The sequence below is a fragment of the Carcharhinus amblyrhynchos genome, chromosome 18 (assembly GCF_965287045.1).
Source record: "Carcharhinus amblyrhynchos chromosome 18, sCarAmb.v2.hapA, whole genome shotgun sequence".
Lineage (NCBI taxonomy): Eukaryota > Metazoa > Chordata > Chondrichthyes > Carcharhiniformes > Carcharhinidae > Carcharhinus > Carcharhinus amblyrhynchos.
In genome coordinates, this window is record NC_137341.1 from 47,231,413 (window position 1) to 47,254,032 (window position 22,620).

The following is a 22,620-nucleotide window of genomic DNA, read 5'->3' on the forward strand; positions in this document are numbered from 1 at the left end:
AAATAATGAGGGGCATAGAACAGCTAGATAATCAATATCTTTTCCCAAAGGTAAGGGAGTCTAAAACTAGAGGGCATAGGTTTAAGGTGAGAGGGGAGAGACACAAGAGTCCAGAGGGGCAACTTTTTTCACAGAGCGTGGTGCGTGTCTGGAACAAACTGCCAGAGGTGGTAGTAGAGGCGGGTACAATTTTGTCTTTTAAAAATTATTTAGATGGTTACATGGGTATGACGGGTATGGAGGGTTATGGGTCAAATGCGGGCAATTGGGATTAGTTTAGCGGCTTTAAAAAAAAGGGCTGCATGAACAAGTTGGGCCGAAGAGCCTGTTTCCATGCTGTCAACCTCTTGTGACTCTAGGGCAAAGAACTATCACTTACCCTTGACAGTAAATGGTATTGTCAACATTGAATATCCTGTCACCATCATCCTGGGAGCCACTATTGACCATAAAATAAACTGAACCAATACATGAATACTGTGGCTACAAGAGCAAGTCAGAGGCTGTGTATTTTGGGTGAGCAGTTCTCCTTATGATTCTCATGAAGCCTTTCCAGCACCTTCAGTGTGCCAGTCAGGAGCTTAATGGAATGCTCTGCACTTGTTTGGAGTGCAGTTCCAACAATACCTAAAGCTTGACACCATCCAGGACAAATCAGCCCACTCAATTGACATCCATTACACCAGTTTGAACATATCCTCTCTCCACTACCGATGCACAGTGGCAACACTGTTGGTGTGTACCATCTACAAAATATGCCGCCACAACTCATGAAGACTCCTTCAATAGCACGTTCCAAATCCTTGACCTCTACCACCTAGAAGGGCAAGGACAGCAGGTGCTTGGGAACACTTCAAACTGCAAGTTCCTCACCAAGTCACATGCCACCCTGACTTGGTGATATGTCACTGTTCCTTCTTCATCTCTGGGTAAAAATCCTGAAACTCCTTCCATAAGCGATTCTGCAAAGTGACTCACCATTGTCTTTGCAAGGGCTATTTTGGTTCAGTAATAAATGTTGACCCTGTCAGTGATACCCACGTCACTAATATTCAACTGGTACAGACTTCAGATATTTTTCCCCAAGTTGCTAGCAACATAATGCTGCCCAGATTAATAGAATCGAGTGTCTCCTATTCTTTCAGCAACATATTTGTTAATGTTTTTAATGGAGAGCGATATTCTTTCTTGGTTCATAAAGGCATTATCAGACTTAAAACCATGGAAGATGATATTAGGGGAGAAAGATGGATTTTAAAATTGGGAGGAGGGAGTGGATGTTGAGAAGTTGTGAGTTTATGCAGGAATTTCCACAGTGAGACACTGTTGTGGTTGAAAGCATTACCATCAGATAGATTGTCAAGGGAGTAAGGAAAGAATAACAGCTCAGGGCTGCAGGAATGAAGAGCTAAAGTAGACATCTTGTAGAATTGGAGAAGGTTTTCAAACAAGTATGGGGCTTCAACAACACTTCTACAGAATTTGATATGTTGAGTGAACCATTGTAGGTCAGTTGAACTTTTGTTGATTTGTAGCATGTTGGACGACCTGCATTTTGTGAAGAGTGGAAGACTGGCTATGGAGCTGCCCAGTATGTAGGTACTTTCATTGTCAGGTGTGTTGATAGGGGTGCAATCAAGACAGCATGACAAAGTGGAAGTTGCCTGTCTTTATGGTGCAGAAGCTACGGGGTTGGGTGCTTGGCTCAGGGATGAGTGAGATGCAGAGGTTGTGACAGGCCTGGTTCAATCAGAAACCGTGGCTGGAGGAGGGAGGAGAGGCTGGGGGGTGGAGAAGATTGTGGCAGGGCCAAAGGCAATGATTTTAAACCTCCCAGTGTTTTAATGTCTTATCCATGGGTGTTCAATCTGACACTAGAGATTGTGGAGGGGCTGAGTGGTGGAGAAGTAAAGAAATAATAGAATCCCACAATGTAGAATGAGGCCATTCAGCCCATCAAATCTGCACCGACCACAATCACATCCAGGATGTATCCCTTAATCCCATGCATTTACCCGAGCCACTGACACTAAGAGGCAGTTTAGCATGGCCAATCCACGTAACCCACACATCTTTGGATGTGAGAGGAAACCTACACAGACGTGGGGAGAACATGCAAACTCCACACAGACAGTGACCAGAGCCGGGAATCAAACATGAGTCTCTGTGACACAGCAGTGCTAACCACTGTGCTACCGCGCTGCCCTTGGATTGCAATCTTTTTGGATTGCGTTGCCAAAAGGCTAAGCTTTGATTAATAAATCGGGCTAGGGGGTCATCAATGGTAGATCATTCAGGCAGTCCTAAGGTAGTGTGGATCAGACTCAATGGGCTAAATAACCTGCTCCTATATCTTGTAGAATTGCTGCAGTGCTGGTGATATTCTGGGTATGATCAGATAAGATTAGAACCAGCTTATGCAGAACCACCAAGAGGGGATTAGAAGAGGATTATGTGGCCTTTCACTAAAAGGCTGCAGAGAGGATATGGAGGATGGTGCATTGCAGTCAGTCGTTTCGGATGTTACTTGTGATTTTGGCTAGAACTGTTCCAATGCTGTCAAGGGTGGAAACCTGATTAGAGAGATTCACATTAAGAAGTCTCACAGAACCAGGTTAAAGTCCAACAGATTTATTTAGTAGCAGAAGTCACAAGCTTTCAGAGCATTGCCCCTTCATCAGGTGAGTGGGAGTTGTGTTCACAAACAGGGAACATATAGACACAAACTCAGATTACAAGATAATGGTTGGAATGCGAGTCTTTACAGGTAATCAAGTCTTAAACGTACAGACAATGTGAGTGGAGAGAGGGTTAAGCACAGGTTAAAGAGATGTGTATTGTCTCCAGCCAGGACAGTTAGAGATCTTGTAAGCCCAGGCAAGTCCCACTCACCTGATGAAGGGGCAGTGCTCTGAAAGCTTGTGGCTTGTGCTGTAATAAGCCTTTTGAACTTTAAGCTGTTGTTGTGAGACTTCTTACTGAGCTTATCCCAGTCCAATGCTGGCATCTCCACATCATAGAGAAATTCAAACATGGATTTTGAAAAAGATTGTGGTAGATTTGAGAAGTGACGTCATGTTCAGAGACTTGGGAGAGAATAAGGAAAATTGGTGATGGGGTGTCAGTTTGCAAGGGTAGCCTTTTGAGGAGTGGGGAAGATTATACTTTTGAAAGAGGCAGTAGTTGATGTCCAGGTGAGGTGAAATGTAGTGATGGAAGGCAGATTATTATCTGAATGTCTATGGTTTGTCAGTGAGGAATTTGCAACAAGACCTGGTGTCCTCAAACACCAGTTGCTGAAGATAAGCATGCAGGTGGCAAAGAAGGCAAATAATACGTTGACCTTCATAGCGAGAGGATTTGAGTACAGGAACAGGGCTAACTTGCTGTGATTATACAAGGCCTTGGTAAGTGAGGTCACACTTGAAATATTGTGTGCAGTTTTAGTCTTATCTGAGGAAAGATGCTGTTGCTATACAGAGTGCAGAGAAGGTTTACCAGACCGATTCCTGGAATGACTGGACTTGCATATGGGGGGAGAATGAATCAGTTAGGATTATATTTGCTGGAGTTCAGAAGAATGAGGAGGGAATCTAACAGGAACTAACAAAATACCAATGGCACTAGACCAGATAGATGCAGGAAGGATATTTCCAATATCAAGGGAGCCCAGAACCTGGGATCACAGTCTGACGTTGTGGGTTGACCATTTGGGACTGAGATGAGAAGTTTCTTCACCCAGGCAGTGATAAGCCTGTGGAATTCTCTACTACAGAAAGCAGTTGAGGCCAAAACATTGTATGTTTATAAGAAGGAGTTAGATATAGCTCTTAAAGGAAATGCGGGAATGCAGGAGTAGGTTTCTGAGTTAAATGATCATAATGAATGGCAGAGCAGACACAAAGGACTGAATGGCCTACTCCTGTTCCTTTTTCCTATGTTTCTATACGGTAATAATAGAAGCAACTATACGGATGCATGGGCTCCATTCTGGTGAAAGAGTTCATGAACTCGGGTGGTACAGTGGCACAGTGATTAGTACCTGCTGCCTCACAGCACCAGTGACCCAGATTCAATTCTGACCTCTGGTCACTGTCCCTGTGAATTTTGTGTGTTTTTCCTGTGTCTGTGGGGGTTTCCTCCGGTTGCTCTGATTTCTTTCCACACTTCAGAGATGTGTGGGTTAGGTTGATTGATCATACTAACTTGCCCCTTAGTGTCAAGGGGATTAGCAGGGTAAATTCAAGGAATTATTGGGATAGAGCTTAGGTGGGATTGTTGTTGGTGCAGACTTGATGGGTCAAATGGCCTCCTCCTGCCCTCAGGATTCTATGACTTGTCATGTTGTTGGAGGTGAGGAGAGTAGAGGGCTTTAAAGTTTTGGAATAAAGCTCCAAATGCCTTATGGAAGTTCGAGTCGTACTCATGGACTTGCATTGACAACTTGCCACTGTATGAAATAGCATTTGAATGCTAATGAAAATATATTTTGTTTCAGCTTTTTCTTGGAGAAAAACATGTTTGTCTTCTTCTTGAATATCTTGCGGCAGAAATCTGGACGCTATGTTTGTGTACAGTTGCTTCAGACCATCAATATTCTGTTTGAAAATATTAGCCATGAAACGTCTTTGTGTAAGTATATATATATATGTATATATTCTTGAATTTTTTTAATAAAATTTGTACTTCTTTCCCCTCTCAAGTTGTGGATGCTTAGAATGAATACACTAGATGTAAACTCAATTGTAGCTGAGAATTTTGCTCATTGTGTTAAAACTTAGAAGGGCAATTACTTTTGTTCCACTCCCGAACCTTAGTACTTTCTATTATATGACTAATCTTATTCTTGAAGGACCACTTTCACACGGGCTCCTGAAATTTAGTATTGATTCTTTATAAATCACTTCTTGATTTCTGTGATGTTTCCTATGGTAAATCAAAGAATATGGTCACACTCTTATCCATCTCTGATGTCTTAACATTGGTCTGTGTCTGGTTCTGCCCTCTTCTATTTCTGCTTCTTTCTGTGTTCTGCTAATACTTCCTTTTTGGCCGGTAGTTTTTTTTAATTTTAGTCACACGTAGGCTTATGTTAACACTGCAGTGAAGTTATTGCAAAATTCCTCTAGTGGCCACACTCCGGTGATTGTTCGGGCCAATGAACCTAACCAGCATGTCTTCCAGAATGTGGGAGGAAACCAGAGTACCTGGAGGAAGCCCATGTAGACATGGGGAGAACATGCAAACTCCACTGGGAATCGAACCCAGGTCCGTGATGCTGTGAGGCAATAGTGCTAACCACTGTGCCGCTCCAGTGAAGGGTGTTGTGCTAGAGAGAAGTCACCAATGGCTACAGGCTGCTCTTGGGGTGGCGGATATAGAGAAAATGTAGACTTCAGCATGGCTGTGTTCCCCTTAACCATTGTGTTCCGCCCACCCATTCACTCCCGAGCACTGCCTTACTCCCTCACCTTGCTACTGTTCCCCTTTCTACCAAATCCTTACCACTGTTACTGTCCCTATCTCTTCCCCACCCTTATTCATCCCTTCTGTAACTCTTTGGAAGCCCCTATGCACTCTCTCTCACCTGCTCTATAAAGGAGCTGAGGCCCCCTCATCCTCAAACCGAGGAATTTCTTCTCCCTCTATCAGCTATTTTCCACCAATGAGGGTGTTTGCTTTTAAAACTGTGGTTTTTATGTTAAATCAAATGAGAATGAAGAAATATATACTGCCTTTCTCTGTATTTTTCATTGCCTTCCTCCTCCTGTATCATGCGTTAGAATTTAGAAATTGTTTTATGACAAGTTTAGTACTGATCTCTCAACTTATAGGCGAGATAAATTGGACACGAACTTCATTTTTTAAAAGCTTGAAATAGCAGTAAATAAACAAAGAACATATTCTCAATAAATACAAGTATTAAATGCTGTATTAGACCAGGAGCATTTGTGGAGAAAGAAACGGTTAATATTTCAGAACAATGACCTTTCATCGGAACATGTTTTCCCTTACCTTTCTCTTTACCTTCAATCTTACACTCACCCTCTCATGTCTCTCTCTCTCAAAAAAAGGGGGAGGAATATTTAGAAATGTACTTTGCTCTACAGTGGTGTCCAAATGCTTTTAGAAATTTTTTTTTTGCATGTCACTTACTTTTAAATTGCCTTCTAATGAAAAATGCAGGTAAGATGTTGTGCTGAGTACAAACTCACTTTGGACAAATTGTGTAGTTTGACATGAGCATCCGCTGAGAGGTTTACATCAAGGCAGCAGTGCGTTTCCCGTTTTACGTTAATCTTCAACTCTGCCCCTTTTCTTGTGGTAATGAAACTTGTGACTTTATTACCAAAATGTTTTGTCTTTTAAATGTAAGATGACTTTGGTGGGTACTCTGAATTTAACTGAAAAGAAAGAAACAAAGCAGGTGTTCTTGTGTTTCTGATTAGCAAATTCCATTTTTCAAAACATTTCTGTATCCCTGCATTAACAGGAAAGACTCTCATGGTGTGATGGATCTATCAGATTTTAATGCAATCACTTGTTTGTATTTATTAAATCTTAATATTGGGGATCACGAGCATAAGCCTACTGTTTTGTCTTCCATCTTGAGCATAAGATGTTCTGGATTGCAGCCATGAGGCATACTGATGGCTTGCACAGATATTCATGTTCCCAGAGTTTCCACTGACTGATGAATCAAGTTTTTCAAACTTTTTACATTGTTATCATTCTCTTACAGATTATCTGCTGTCTAATAACCATGTAAACTCTATCATTGTGCACAAGTTTGACTTCTCTGATGAGGAAATTATGGCGTATTACATTTCCTTTTTGAAAACTCTTTCCCTTAAACTTAACAATCATACGGTGCATTTTTTCTACAATGAGGTAAGGGCCAATTGTTACGGCCAGAATTTGTCTTTTTGTTCTGCCTGTGATCAGTATGTTTGTATGTAAGGATGTGTGTTTTCTGTCCTCTGACTTAGTGTCCCAATTAGATAATTCCCGCCACCAGCTTTTTGTGAGCTTTAAAATAGAGGTTATTTATTTTTGGATACACTTTCACTGGATTTTTGAGCTGAGTTCTCACTTGCTTGTCTTACGCATGCTGTCACAAACACACAAATGAGATACAGATGAAGGTAAAATGTTATAACTTATAATTATCTCACTCTCTTTTGTGGCAGGCCTGTAGTTTCTTAGATGAAGGTGATGCTTTATAGTTGAGGTAAAGGCCTTGTAAAGAGAAGGATTCTCAGCAAACTGCCAGGGTTCCTGCAGTTGAATTTCCAGGCGGTTGGTTCTCAGGTGAACTTGAAGTTGAAACAGGTTAGGATCTTCCACTTTCAAGATATTGCTGAATATAAAAGCAGGGAGGTCTTGCTGCGGCTGTATAGGGCATTGGTGAGGCCGCAGCTGGAGTACTGTGTGCAGTTTTGGTTGCCGTACTTACGCAAGGATATTTTGGCCTTGGAGGGAGTGCAGAGGAGAGGCTGAATAAACTAGGCTTGTACTCGTTAGAGTTTAGAAGAATGAGGGGAGATCTTATTGAGACGTATAAGATGATGAATAGGATTGGATAGGATAGAGGTGGAGAGGCTCTTCCCGCTCAGAAAGGACAGTAGGACTAGGGGGCACAGCCTCAAGATAAAGGGGGGGGGGGTGCGGTTTAGAACGGAGTCGAGGAGGAACTTCTTCACTCAAAGGGTGGTGAATCTCTGGAATTCTCTGCCCGTTGAGGTGGTGGAGGCTGCCTCGCTAAATATTTTTAAGATGTGGGTTGATGGGTTTTTGATAAGCAAGGGGATTAAGGGTTATGCGGAGAGGGCGGGAATGTGGAACTGAGCCACGACAGATCAGCCATGATCTTATTGAATGGCGGGGCAGGCTCGAAGGGCTGGATGGCCTACTCCTGCTCCTATTTCTTATGTTCTTATGTTATTACCATGCTGCTGGATAACTTACAGCTAGTTTAATGGATTTCAGTGGAACTCTCCCTGTCTGCAAGCAGCTCATGATTTAAAAGCAGATAGTCTTTATTTATTTATTACTAGTGTCACAACTAGGCTTACATGAAGTTACTTTGAAAATCCCCTAGTTGCCACACTCCAGCACCTGTTCGGATACACTGAGGGAGAATTTAGCTTGGCCAATGCACCTGAAAGTGATTCCCTCATCATGTGACTTCCACAAGTTCAAAATCCTTTTTTCAAATAGCGTTGTCTGTTGATTCTAATTGTCCTGTGTTGTCATTTGACAATTTGAGATTCACCCAGTGTAGTTTGGATAAGGGAAACCATCAGAATACAATGGAAGGTACTAAAATCTATTTGTAGTTGTCTTTCATGCATCAAGTTTCAATGTCTCCTCTTGTCGATGGCTGGAATTCTATAGTTCTTTTGTTGATGATCCATCCTTGAACAAACGGATTTGTGAATTTCCCAGATGGCTATGAATGTCCACATTTGATTAGGTATTTGCTTCAGACTGAGAATTATCTGGAGTCCAAAAGACCAAAGGTTGTGTTGTTTGCAGTGGCTATTTAATAATCTGTGACTAATTCTTAAAAGTATTGACTGAAATATTCATAATATTATAGAATAGAATCGTACAGTGCCGAAGGAGGCCATTTGGCCCATCAAGTCTGCATTGACCACAATCCTATTGAGGCTCTATCCCCATACCCTATGCATTTACCCTAGTTAGTCCCCCTGCCACTAAGGGGCAATTTAGAATGGCCAATCCGTCTAACCCACACATCTTTAGAGTGTGGGAGGAAACTGGAGCATCTGGAAGAAACCCACATAGACATGGGGAGAATGTGCAACTTCATACAGAAAGTAACCCCAGCTGGAAATCGAACCTGGGTCCCTGGCACCGTGAGGCAGCGGTGCTAACCCCTGTGCCACCATGCCATCATGCTGGAACATGATACAACATTGCATTTTTATTGAAAAATTGTGATTTTAGCCTTATAAACCACATGGAAATTAAAAGTGACTTTGAACAAGTGTGGATTATACTTATTAGCATTTGATATACTTGTTGCATGCTGGAAATATTATAAATCGCACAAGCCTTTATTCTTTAGGATTGTCCTTATTTAGCTTTTGTTCTGTTTCATCCACAATTGATATTTAACTTTAAAATACCATAAAATAAGTGAGGTTTAATTATTGAATGCTCATGTTTAACTGAGGCAAATGTGGGTCCATTACAGGAAGGGTCAAGAGATATAATGAGGAAATGGCAGAGAAGCTAAATAATTACTTTTGACTTTGACTTCACTAAGGAAGATGCAAGAAATCTCTGAGTTAGAGATTTAGTGAGCTTGGGAGAATGAGGAATTGAAGGAAATTTGTATTAATAAGAAGCTTATATTGGAGAAATTAATGGGACTGAAGGTTGATGAGTCCCTGTGACCTGATGACCTACATTCTAGATTGTTGAAAGAGATAAAGATGTAGATGGTGGATGCATTGGTGTTCATCTTCCAAATTTCTACAGATTCTGTGATGTTTTCTGCAGTTTGGCAGGAGGCAAATGTTATTCCACTATTTAAGAAGTAAGGGAGAGAGAAGAACAGGGAACCACAAACCTACTGGTCTTGCATTACTGGTAGGGAAAATGCTGGAATCTATTATAAAGGAAATGGATACTAAAAGTTAATGACCTGATTGGATATAGTCAACATGCTTTGATGAACCTATTGGGAGTTTTTTGAGGTTGTTATGAACAGAATTGATGGAGAGCCAGTGGGTTTCAGAAGGCTTTTGATAAATTCTCTGACAAGAGATTGGTTAGCAAAGTTAAAGCATGTGGGATAGGAGAAAATACTGGCAAGAATTGTTAAACAGGCAGAAAACACAGTAGGAATAAATGAGTCATTCTCATGTTGGCAGGCTGTCTAGTGAGGTACTGCAGGGATCAGTACTTGGGCCCCAGCTGTTCACTATATATATCAATAATTTGGATATGGGAGCCAAATGTAATATTTCCAAGTTTGTGGGTAACACTGTTAGGTGGGAATGCAAGCAAGATGCAAAGTAGCTTCAAGAGGATTTGGACAGACTTAGCGAAACTTAGTCAAACATGGCAGGTAGAATATAATGTGGAAAAATGTGAGGTTATCCGCTTCCTATTCTTAGTACTAGGCATGATGGTTTGTACTTCATGAAGTTTGATTTGTTTAGTATGCAGTGAATTACCTTATCCAGCAGGGGTCGTACACAGACCGTTGAAAGAAAAATATAACCACAACCATTTCCGTGTACTGCCAAACACTGCTGTTATTTTCCAAATGTGTGTTACGCCAATGAGAACTCAACGATCAACATGTAGGCTTTTGCTATAAAATGGATTTCATCTTCATGTATAACATACCAATAGTTCTATATTTGATCACTTTTCAAGTACTTCTTGGTTTTATAGCACTCTTTCTTAGTGCTATATAGCACTCTTTCACGCCTTAGCGATTATTTACCAAACTTCTCTGGATTCTGGGGAAGTGCCGGAAGATTGAAAAACAGCTAATGTTACGCCGCTGTTTAAAAAAGGCAGCAGGCAAAAGGCAGGGAATTATAGGCTGGTTAGTTTAACATCTGTTGTTGGAAAAATGCTTGAATCCGTCATCAAAGAAGAAATAGTGAGGCACTTTGAGAAGAATTGTTTGACAGAGCAGATGCAGCATGGATTCGTTAAGGGGAAGTCGTGTTTGACAAATTTATTGGAATTCTATGAGGATGTGACTAGTGTGGTAGACAGAGGGGAACCGGTGGATGTGGTGTTTCTCGATTTTCAAAAGGCGTTTGATAAGGTGCCGCACAGAAGGTTGCTTCAGAAGGTTAGGGAGCATGGAGTTGGGGGCAAGGTGTTAGCGTGGATAGAGGATTGGTTGTCTAATAGGAGGCAGAGAGTTGGTATCAATGAGTGTTATTCTGATTGGCGGTTAGTAACTAGTGGAGTGCCGCAGGGATCGGTGCTGGGGCCTCAGCTATTTACCATTTATACAGATGATCTGGAGGAGGGGGCTGAGTGTAGGGTGTCGAAATTTGCAGATGACATGAAGATAAGTGGAAAAGCAAATTGTGCGGAGGGTGTGGAAAGTCTGCGGAGGGATCTAGATAGGCTGAGTGAGTGGGCGAGGCCGTGGCAGATGGAGTACAATGTTAGCAAGTGTGAGGTTATCCACTTTAACAGGAATAATAGTAGGAGGGATTACTATTTAAAGGGTGAAAAGCTGCAGCATGCTACAGTGCAGAGGGACCTGGGGGTCCTTGTGCATGAGTCGCAAAAACCCAGTCTGCAGGTGCAGCAGGTGATCAAGAAGGCGAATGGGATGCTGGCCTTTATAGCGAAGGGGATAGAATATAAAAGCAGGGAGGTCTTGCTGCAACTGTACAGGGCACTGGTGAGGCCGCAGCTGGAGTACTGTGTGCAGTTTTGGTCACCGCACTTGCACAAGGATATTTTGGCCTTGGAGGGAGTGCAGAGGAGGTTCACTAGGCTGACACCGGAGATGAGGGGGTTGGACTATGAAGAGAGACTAAATAGACTGGGTCTGTACTCGTTGGAGTTTAGAAGGATGAGGGGGGATCTTATAGAGACGTATAAGGTAATGAAGGGGATAGATAGGGTAGAGGTCGAGAGATTCTTCCCGCTCAGAAACAACAACAGGACTAGAGGGCACAGCCTCAAGATAAGGGAGGGGACAGCTTAGAACGGAGTTGAGGAGGAACTTCTTCACTCAAAGGGTGGTGAATCTCTGGAATTCTCTGCCTATTTGAAGTGGTGGAGGCTACCTCGCTAAATGTTTTTAAGACACAGGTAGATAGGTTTTTGGTAGGCAAGGGAATTAAGGGTTATGGGGAGAAAGCAGGAAAGTGGAACTGATCCACTTCAGATCAGCCATGATCTTATTGAATGGCGGGGCAGGCTTGAAGGGCTAGATGGCCTACTCCTGCTCCTATTTCTTATGTTCTTACTTGCATTTTACATCAACTGCCCCCGCTTCCCCAACAATTATCCCAATCCCTAAAATGCTGTTTCATTATACTAGACAATTCGCAAGAATAAATAAGTGAATTCTTGAAATGTTGTGCTCCAGTTTCTTCCCACAGTCTGAAAGGCATGCTGGTTAGGTGCATTGGGTCATGCTAAATTCTCCCTCAGTGTACCTGAACAGGCACTGGGGTGTGGTGACTAGGAGATTCTCACAGTAACTTCATTGCAGTGTTAAGCCTACTTGTGACACTAATAAATAAAAAAGTTGCAACATGGCCTTATCTACATGTGATTCATTTATATATGCGTACATGTTTTAATTCCAAATACAAGGGCAGCATGGTGATACAGTGGTTCGCACTGCTGCCTCTCAGCTCCAGGGACCCAGGTTTAATTCCAGGTGACTGTGTGGCGGTTGCACATTCTCCCCCTGTCTGCGTGGGTTTTCTCTGGTTGCTCTGGTTTCCTCCTGCAGTTCAAAAAGATGTTCAGGTTAGGTGAATTGACCAAGGTAAATTGTCCCTTAGTGTCCCAAGATGTTCGGGTTAGATGGACTATCCATGGGAAATGTGGTGGTTATGGGGATAGGCTGAGGAGTAGGCCTGTGTAAGAAACTCTGTCAGAGAGTCAGTGCAGATTTGATGAGCTGAATAGCCTCAAATGCACTGTCGGTATTCTATGATACTAATTTTTATTCCCCTTGCTGCTCTCCTCTGAGGATGGTAGTGATTCATGCTGAATTATGGTTGCACACTGCCTTACAGAAGACTGTAAAATGAACCATTACCCTGGCTGAGACTACTCCTTATTAGAACAAGGTTGGGACTTTATATTTTGGTCTCTGTTGCTTGTACCTCTGAAATTATCGCCAATTTAGGATTCTACAAAATTTGTTTTGTGTTTGTAACCCATCTTATTTTTCTGCTTTTCTCCCTCCTATATGCTCCATTAATGACAGAGGGTGGACCATGTGCTACAAAACACGAAAAAAAGGCTAGAAATACTTAGCAAGTCAGAGCTGCATCCAGTAAAATCAACATTGTAGAAAGTATACCTGTTCCTCAGGACTGGAAGTTGCTAGAGACAAACTTTTTTTAAAAAAAACAATTGAACAGAGTGGGAAAAGGAAGAATGAAATAAGATGCCCAAGGAAAGAAGTGGAATAACTTGCAAAGTGCTTGGGTGGAGAACAGGAGGTTTTTGTAATTGCCAAGAGACAAAGGGGTGCATACTGAGAAAAATAAAAGATGTATAAGTAATAAGAGTCATGTCCAAGTCCAGAGAATGGACCTTGGACCAGAAACATGTATTTTTGTTTTACCACAGATGATGTCTGACACGGTGAGGACCGTTCCTAGCTTTGCCTGTTTTTAGTTTTAGATTGCCATCATAGGCAGCATTATTTCTCCTCTGGTAGATTGTCTTTCCTGCTTTCTGTCAATGCCAGTCTACATCAGTGGCTCTGGTTGGCTTATCCCTTAGTTTCGTGCTTCTGACAAAATATTTACTGCCTTTCCTTGGCAGCCCTCCACAGTGTTGTTGCCAAGTTTGTAACTTCAGTATTATAGAGCGCTACACCAGCAAATTTACATTTCAGCATGGTGTTCCTGCCCTTGTGTATGTGTGTGTGTATAAATATATAATATATTCCTGTTCTATTACAATACTAAAATCATTTGTCGTCATAATTGGACTGGCCATGGATACTAATAAGATCTCGCTGTATGATATTCTTTGATAGCATCTCATGCATCTGCCCTTTGTTAGGTTCTATTCTGCTCTTGCCAGCTCAACTTTGACTTCTTCCTGGATTTTTTTCCCCTATCTGGAACCCATTATATCGTATAATGATTCGGCACTGATTACCGCAACCTTTATGTTTTTAAAATGTTTTGTTGTATGCGTTAGACACTTCCTTAGTTATTTAATATTGATCACCCTGATCTTCCAAGTTGATACCCAACATCTCACCAGCATAGCACCATCCAAACGCACCTGTAAAATAAAACAAAGTATTTATAAAATTTTATTTTGGAGCAGCTTCAAGAAGTAAGGAGCACATAACAATCGATAATTTGCAACTTTGAAAAAAATCTTGTAAGAATTGAAAGGTTTTTTATTGTTTAAAAAAAAAATGAATCGCTAAAGCATTTAGCTCATGAGCCCATTTTAAAAGTTTGTTTATTATTTTTCCCTCTCATGAGTTATTTGTAATATTGATCTAGAAAATTTATCAGTGATTAAAAATGTTTTTGATGCTTCCCTTTAACTGCCATTCAAAACATATTTCCTATTTGTGAATTGCTTATTTTAGTTAACATCTTAAAATGTATCTTTGTAGATTTGAGTTTATAACTTTTCACTTAACTGTGGTTTCCCAATACCATACACATCAAGTATCTACTTCCGAATCTGTGTTAATTCTGTATTGTAACTTTTTGCCAGGAGGTGTAAGAGATTGAATTTTGCAATTTGTTTGTTTCTCTTTCCATATCCCTCTCTTACTTTTGGGTGATGCTTGATTGACAATTAACACCTTTTTGGAGGATACCATAGGTGAAATTGAGAATCACTGGTAGAAACCTACTGCATCTGGAGTACCGTGTGCAGTTTTGGTTTCCATCTTTAAGAACAGGTATACATGCATTGGATGTGGTACAGCAAAGGTTCACTAAATGGGTCCATGGAATGAGGGAGTTGCCCTGTGATGAGAGGCTGAGTAAATTGGATTTGTATTCTCCGGAGTTTAGAAGAAAGGAGAGGTAGATTAATTGAAACCTATAGAATTCTGAAAGGGTTTGATAGGATGAACACTGAGAGATTGTTTCCATTGGTTGTGGAATCTGAAACATGGGGCACTATATCAAGATAATGGGTTGGTCATTTAGGACTGTGATGAGGAGAAATTTCTTCACTCAAAGGATGAGTGAATCTTTGAAGTTCTGTAGCCCAGAGGGTTCCGAAAGGTCCAGTATTGAATATATTTAAGGCTGGGATGGACACATTGTTAGTGTCTGAGAAAATTGAGGGCAGTGGTTGGGTAAATGGAATTGAAGCCCAAGATCAGCCATGCTAGGCAGAGCAGCCCTGATGGACCATGTGGTCCACTCCAACTCCCGTTATACCTATTGTAAGCAGAGCAAGAGCTCTATAATGCTGCATCAGTAAGCAGTTGAAAAGGACATTTGTAAAACATTGAAACTAGATAAAATAATAGAAGAAAATTATCCTTGTATTTTAATCCCTAAATCATTTATAAACTCAATGTTTACTCTCTCCCATAATTTCAGCACACTAATGATTTTGCCCTGTACACGGAAGCCATCAAGTTTTTCAACCACCCAGAGAGCATGGTGAGGATTGCTGTCAGGACAATCACCCTTAATGTGTATAAAGGTGAGTGCAACCTTGCATAATTATACTTAGTAATGCTATTAGTGAATGCTTGCGAAGTTCTGACCGAAGGCATGTTAAGACAAATGGGCATGCGTGTTTATGTTTTAAAATCTGTTTTCAGTGGTTAAGATGTTTACTTCAAACTGTCCTAAGCATTTTTAAATTGTTAAATTGCCTTCCAGTAGCCCAAATGACTGAATCTTTGAAGAATTTCTGAAGAATTAAAGTTTTAATTTGCAGATAAAACTGAGCATTTAAGTGTAATGTTGAAGCGTTTATCTCCTCGTTTTTCTCTGGCAATTGAAGATTTGAAAATTCTTGCCTCAGAATACTTTCCTTCTTTTTTCTCCATTGTACCAATTTTCTCTGCTGCACGTCTATAAACTAACACTAGTGTGACTCTTACATACGTGCTTAAGATGGCTTAAATTTGGAACTAATTCCCAAGATTGCTATGGTTTTGATCTTGGCATGCTGAGCCTTGAATTGAGGGACAAACATAAGGATATTTCAAATTGTTTTAAGAAAAGTGGTGCTTGCAGAGTTTGCCAAATGTTAAAAGAAGCTGGCCTTGGCAACCTTGTGAAAAGGTCATAGCAAATGGGTTTATTTTAATTCATGTTAAATTAAAATTGCACCAACAGTTCTCTTGACTGCTTTTCGGTCAGTTTCTTCTTTTTATTGAACTTTGTTTTTGCCTGCAGCACGCCATGGGTGGCACAGTAATTCGCACTGCTGTCTCTTAGCGCCAGGGATCCGGATTAATGCCTCGCTTGGGTCACTATTTGTGTGGAGTTTGCACATTCTCCCTGTGTCTACGTAGGTTTCCTCTGGGTGCTCCAGTTTACTCCCACGGTCCAAAGATGTGCGGATTAGGTGGATTGGCCATGCTAAATTGACCCTTAGTGTCAGGGGGACTAGCTAGGATAAATGCATAGGGTTGTGGGAATAGGGTCTGGGTGGGATTGTGTTTGGTGCAGACTCAGTAGGCTGAACGACTGCCTCCTGCACTGCAGGATTCTATGATAACCTGGTGTTACTGACGACTGCTGGAATTTTTGTTCCACCAACCGAATGAATCTCAATAATGCGGCATTGGAAGTCGTCAAGATTTAAAATTATTTGCCGCCTTATTGAAACAATAATTGAATCTTTGAAAACCGACTTTAAATATGCTTCAGATCTTGTAGCAGAATGGCACCAGACCAAATCAGTGAACCCAAATCTTGAGTGTGATTTGCCAAATGTGCCACATGAAGTAGCATATGTTGTTCTCCACGATTATTTCCCACTTGAGTGCATGAACAGCTTTTCCTTGTTGACCTGGAATTTACTCCTAGGGAACCTGTGACCAAACAGGGTAGTTAGCTTTCCAAACAATCGACTGTTGTCTTATTTTGTCACCCCAGAATAAAAAATTCTGCGTGTAAAATACATGTGCATTTAACAAGGGGTTTTGTCGATGCCCACAAAATCTAACTTTTCATTCACCTAATGGTGCAAGCCTTCACCGCAACGATCACTTCAAAGCAATTATCAATTTTTGAGAAACGCATAATTGCTCTAAAGCAACTGAATGAATGTGTCGGAGATGCAGATCATAGAATCCCTACAGTGTAGAGGGAAGGCCCATTGAGTCTGTTCCAACAACAATCCCATCTAGGCCCTAAACCCTGACAGTAAGGGGCTGTTTAGCATGGCCAATCATTCTAACCCGCACATTTTTGGATTGTGGGAGGAAACCCACCCAGGCACAGGGAAAATGTGCAAACTCCACACTGACAGTGACCCAAGGCCAGAATTGAACAAGGGTCCCTGGTGCTGAGAAGCAGCAGTACTAATCATTGTGTTTCTTTGCATAGAGATAGAGACAGATATATTTTTTAATTCATGCACAAGTATTGTGTGTGATGCTGTCAGCCTTGTTGAACTTTCTTTGTTAAGAATCCGCTTATGATCTGTGGATCTAGTTTAAATCCAATCCAGGCTGATACTTGTTTTTAACTTGTGTAATGAATTTAATTCCAGAGTGCAAAGCAGCGCTTTCAGAAAAGCCACTGTGGTAAAATGTCTCACAGGTGCAGGTTGGGGATGTGAACACGGAGTTAGTTGTATGTTCCGTAAAGTCTGTGCTAAGCTTGGCTTGGAATTGAGTTATGCTGCATACAAGATATGCTACATTTGTCAATGTTACTCGATAAGCACAGCACACCTTTGTTTCCTACGATAAAATAGTAGAAGGTTTTGTGCATTGGAATAATTACAAAAATTGACTCGGCTGGTAATTTTTTTTTAAAGGCAATGTGAAAGTGACATCTTTTTCCGGGGTGTTTTTGCTGATCTGTATTGTAACGAACGATCTACTGTGTCCTCACATTTGTGTGTGCTTCTTACAGCAGACAGACTTGGTTTTCTGGAGGGCATTGTGCTCTCTAAGCGTTTACTAACTGTTCTCTGTTTTTATCCTTTCTTCAATGATGATTCCAATGTACCACATTCCAGTGTCATGTAAGTTGATTAATTTTCTTGCTTCCTGTTATGTACTTCAGAAATAAACAAGGCTTCTCTTGTAATCATTAAAGGGTTGTACTATGCATCAGAAATATAACCCTTTAAGTTAATATATTGAAACTTGCAGGGTAATTAAAACTAAGGGTGAATTGAATTAATGTAGAAGTGGCTGTTTCTTTGAAGAGTGCAAGTATTCTTATCAGACAGACATGCCGTAGAAATAGCCATATTTATTTAAAAAAAGATTGTGAAATATGGTGACTTGATGTCCTATAATTGAAGTGTATGGCTAAATAAGCATTTGATCTTTAGAGAAAGGAGAGAAAGTCTTCAAATTCAGAATTGTTTCAAAATTTTCCAAATTTTATGGGAGGCGACTTTGGATATTTCTTTGTCGATTCATGACTAAAATAAATTTTATATGATGGCAACCAAGTCCCTAAATAATTCACACCTTCACCAATGATCTGAAGGAGGGAACCGAGTGTATGGTGTCGAAATTTGCTAATGACACCAAGATTGGTGGAACGGCAAATTGTGCGGAGGGTGTGGAGAGTCTGCAGAAGGATCTAGACAGGCTGGGTGAATGGGCCAGGAACTGGCAAATGGAATTTAATGTTGGCAAATGTGAGGTTGTCCACTTTGGTAGGAATAATGGTAGGAAGGACTATTACTTACGGGGCGAAAAACTGCAGCAGGCGACAGTGCAGAGGGACCTCGGGGTCCTTGTGCATGAGTCGCAAAAACCCAGCCTGCAGGTGCAGCAGGTGGTCAGGAAGGCGAATGGGATGCTGGCTTTCATAGCGAGGGGGACTGAATATAAAAGTAGGGAGGTCTTGCTGCAGCTGTACAGGGCACTGGTGAGGCCGCAGCTGGAGTAGTGTGTGCAGTTTTGGTCGCCGTACTTACGCAAGGATATTTTGGCCTTGGAGTGCAGAGGAGGTTTACTAGGCTGATACTGGAGTTGAGGGGGTGAGGAGGAACTTCTTCACTCAAAGGGTGGTGAATCTCTGGAATTCTCTGCCCATTGAAGTGGTGGAGGCTGCCTCGCTAAATATTTTTAAGACGCGGGTTGATGGGTTTTTGATAAGAGAGGGGATTAAGGGTTATGGGGAGAGGGCGGGAAAGTGGAACTGAGCCACGACAGATCAGCCATGATCTTATTGAATGGCGGGGCAGGCTCGAAGGGCTAGATGGCCTACTCCTGCTCCTATTTCTTATGTTCTTAAGTTCTTATCTCATTGAGACATATAAGATGATGAATGGGATGGATAGGATAGAGGTGGAGAGGCTTTTCCTGCTCAAAGGACAGTAGGACTAGAGGGCACAGCCTCAAGATAAAGGGGGGGCGGTTTAGAACAGAGTTGAGGAGGAACTTCTTCACTCAAAGGATGGTGAATCTCTGGAATTCTCTGCCTGTTGAAGTGGTGGAGGCTGCCTTGCTAAATATATTTAAGATGCGGGTTGACAGGTTTTTGATAGGCGAGGGGATTAAGGGTTATGGGGAGAGGGCGGGAATGTGGAACTGAGCCACGACAGATCAGCCATGATCTTATTAAATGGCGGGGCAGGCTCGAGGGGCTAGATGGCCTACTCCTGCTCCTATTTCTTATGTTCTTATGTTCATGCAACTTTAAATCTTGCTGGGTGTGTGAAATGAAACTGATGATCACGGGAACGTATTTTGAAAGTACTTGATTTTAGCTACCCGAGGAAAACTTTCTTTGGACTTCAGAGGGCGCTGTGTTACTTTATAAAAGCACGCTGATGTGTTCAGACAACACTTTTTTCAAACAAAATATTTATATTCCTACAATGAATAACTGATCAGATGATGATACAGCAGCTATAAGCATAGATGGGAGCAAAAAGATTTTTTTTAAATAATGACATGTTTTAGCAGAATTTCCTTTCACCAAATTAATACCTGTGCCACTGACTCCATAAGAGCTTTTGCTTTATATTTTGAAATGTGTAGTTTTAATTCTGTTGATGGTAAAATTATTCAAATAAATTGGACTATTTGGACTATTAGCTAATGTCTGCCAACCTCAACCCTCCACAGAGAGGGAATCAGATCTGTGAACATGTAGACTGAAGTCTCCACATCTTCAAGGTTAAATTTAGGAAAATTTCATACATAAAGTTTTTAATGTGCACAAAGACTGAATTTTGTTGCCGAGTTAGATGGTTAACTCAAAAAAAAAACCTCAAATTATTTTAAACCTCATTTGGACTGGTGGAAGCAAGTAATATTAGTCCTAGATTATTTGCAATTGGTCATAGATTATTTACAATTGGCTGTATTATCAGCCTACTGTGTTGGAATGATGCCTCCAGCTTGCATGCATTCAATCAATACCTTTTGCCAAATCAATTCTTATATCAGATGACTAACGTACTGAAAAAAAATTCAGTGGGAACAGCAACAGCTCAACATAGAGGGTTTAGTGGATTAGCCATGCTAAATTGCCCCTTGGTGTCAGGGGGATTAGTTAGGGTAAATGCATGGGGTTATGGGAATAGGGTGTGGGTGGAAATGTGGTCAGTGCAGACTCGATGGGCCAATGACTTCTTTCTGTGCTATAGGATTCTGTGATCTAATTCATACTTGTATGGCATCTTTAATGTAATGAGTGTCTGGGACACAGCATATGAGTGTCAACAACCAAAATTTGAGCAACATTTGAAATAGCCATATGGCCAAAAGCTTAGCCAATAAGGTATCATTTAAGGAGCATCTTAAAGGAGGAGCGAGAGATGGGGAGGTTTAGAGAGGGAATTCCAGTTTTAAGGATTAGCCAGCTAGGTATGGCCATCGACGGTGAAGCATTTAAAATCAAGGATGCTCCAAGGTACCCATGGTTTGTTGATTGGAGTAGATTGCAGTGATGCGCAGGGGAAAAACTACTAAGGGAATTGAAAGAGAGGATGGGAATTTTAAAATCCACATGCTGATTGGCTGAGAGCTAAAGTGGGTCTTTGAGCACCAGGGTGATGAGTGAACAGGACATTTGAAACCAAAGGCAGCAGAGTTTTGGATGGCCTCAAGTTTATGGAGTGTAGAATGTTGGAGGCTGGAGCTGGCTTGCATTGGAAGTTCTGTTAGAAGTAGTAAAAGCGTGGATGAAGATTTCAGCTAAGGAGTTGATATTTTGGATGAAGGTGTAGGCCATCTTGATTATGCTGCAAGTATGTGTTTAGAACCTGATCTCGGGATGAAATATTACACCAAGCTTAAAAACAGTCCAGTTCAGCCCCTGAAGGTTGTTGTGGGGAGGCGTTGCATCAGTAGCTAGGAAATGGAGTTTGTGGTGTAGATTGCAAACAATACTTAATTGTTTTAGAAAATCAGAATTATATATTGCCTAAACAACTGATCACCTAAGAATTTTAAAATAACACACCTTTTGTTTTCTGAACTAAAACTTTCTTATTACTTCAGTACGATTTCAACAAGATTGAACAAGGCTGAGTAGATTTGAAGACAGCAGAGACTGAACTTAACATGATGAAAGCACAGGATAGTAAAATGATCCCTTCGAAGTTAAATAATAATGATAGTTATCTCAGGAATAATAGTGTAATTTGATGCTCCAGGTGTTTTGACTGTAATACTGAGATGTGGAGTTTCAGTTTTGCTTTCTCTAACCAGAAGCTGTTTTTTGTTTTTTATATGGACAGTGGATAACCAGCTTATGCTGCACTACATTAGAGATAAAACTGCAGTTCCCTATTTCTCAAATTTGGTTTGGTTCATTGGAAGCCACGTGATTGAGTTGGACAATTGCGTGCAAACAGACGAAGAGTAAGTTTCAAAATGTTCTGTAATGCTTGGCAGCAATTTGTGTGTGCTTTGCCATCTGTGTCAAGGGCTCAGTTAATCTGCATTGTTCACTTCTTGCAAGAAGTGGAACTTTGGTTGATGGATATATAACCTGCATTCAAGTCTCCACAACAGATTTGTTTAGGCTAATGCTGGACATTCTTAAGTGCCTGGCAATGCATGTTCTAAATAAACTGATATTAAAATTCTCTGGAAGTCATTAGTGAGTAGTGCTGCCAACTTAATTATTCCTGTCTTTTACCCTTTGAAATTTTGACAAATTTATTGAGTGGATTTATCAACACAAACTGTTACTTTATTAGGAATTTTTGGTGTTAACGCTTCAAGACTAAAACAAAAGTCTGGTATCGCAGTGGTACACCATCAATGTTCGCTCTCATAACTCCTTTGAAACTAACAGCATCTAGAGTCCACACGTGCAGTGATCCACACATCACTGTCGGCGGCGATTCAACGCTCCTCCATATGAGGAGTACTGTTGATGATCCCTGAAACTGCAATTTGTTAGAAATCACTGAACTGCTGAGAAAGCGTGTCCTTTTACATTTAGTCTCATGAATAGAATCTTAGAAAAGTTGCACCTTGCTGAATGAGGTGTAACTGGTTTATTAGTGGCAATCTAAGCTCATAATTGCTTCTGACAAACCTTTTTGATCCTGAAAAGCTCATTTTATTTTTGTGGAATGTCTTGTTTGCCATTATGATTAGGAAAAAAAATCCACATTGATATTCTTGAAATATTTCCTAATGAGAAATGTTGTATTCTTCCTCAACCCCATGTGCTCTGACCCAATCATTTTATTTAGCTTTCTGCAAAATATAATTGGAAGTTAAAGGTAATTGTGCATATTCCTTCCTGA

General features: G+C 41.0%; 1 protein-coding gene across 1 annotated transcript in view; it reads left to right on the top strand.

The window, feature by feature from the left end:
- Positions 1-22,620, top strand: part of clec16a (C-type lectin domain containing 16A) — a 246,720-nt gene that overhangs the window by 10,181 nt on the left and 213,919 nt on the right. Inside the window, exons 3-7 of the mRNA XM_080206958.1 lie at positions 4,499-4,632; positions 6,743-6,891; positions 15,297-15,402; positions 17,508-17,513; positions 21,598-21,721. Of these exons, the coding sequence (XP_080063084.1) occupies positions 4,499-4,632; positions 6,743-6,891; positions 15,297-15,402; positions 17,508-17,513; positions 21,598-21,721 (519 nt within the window). The remainder of the gene's footprint in view (positions 1-4,498; positions 4,633-6,742; positions 6,892-15,296; positions 15,403-17,507; positions 17,514-21,597; positions 21,722-22,620) is intronic.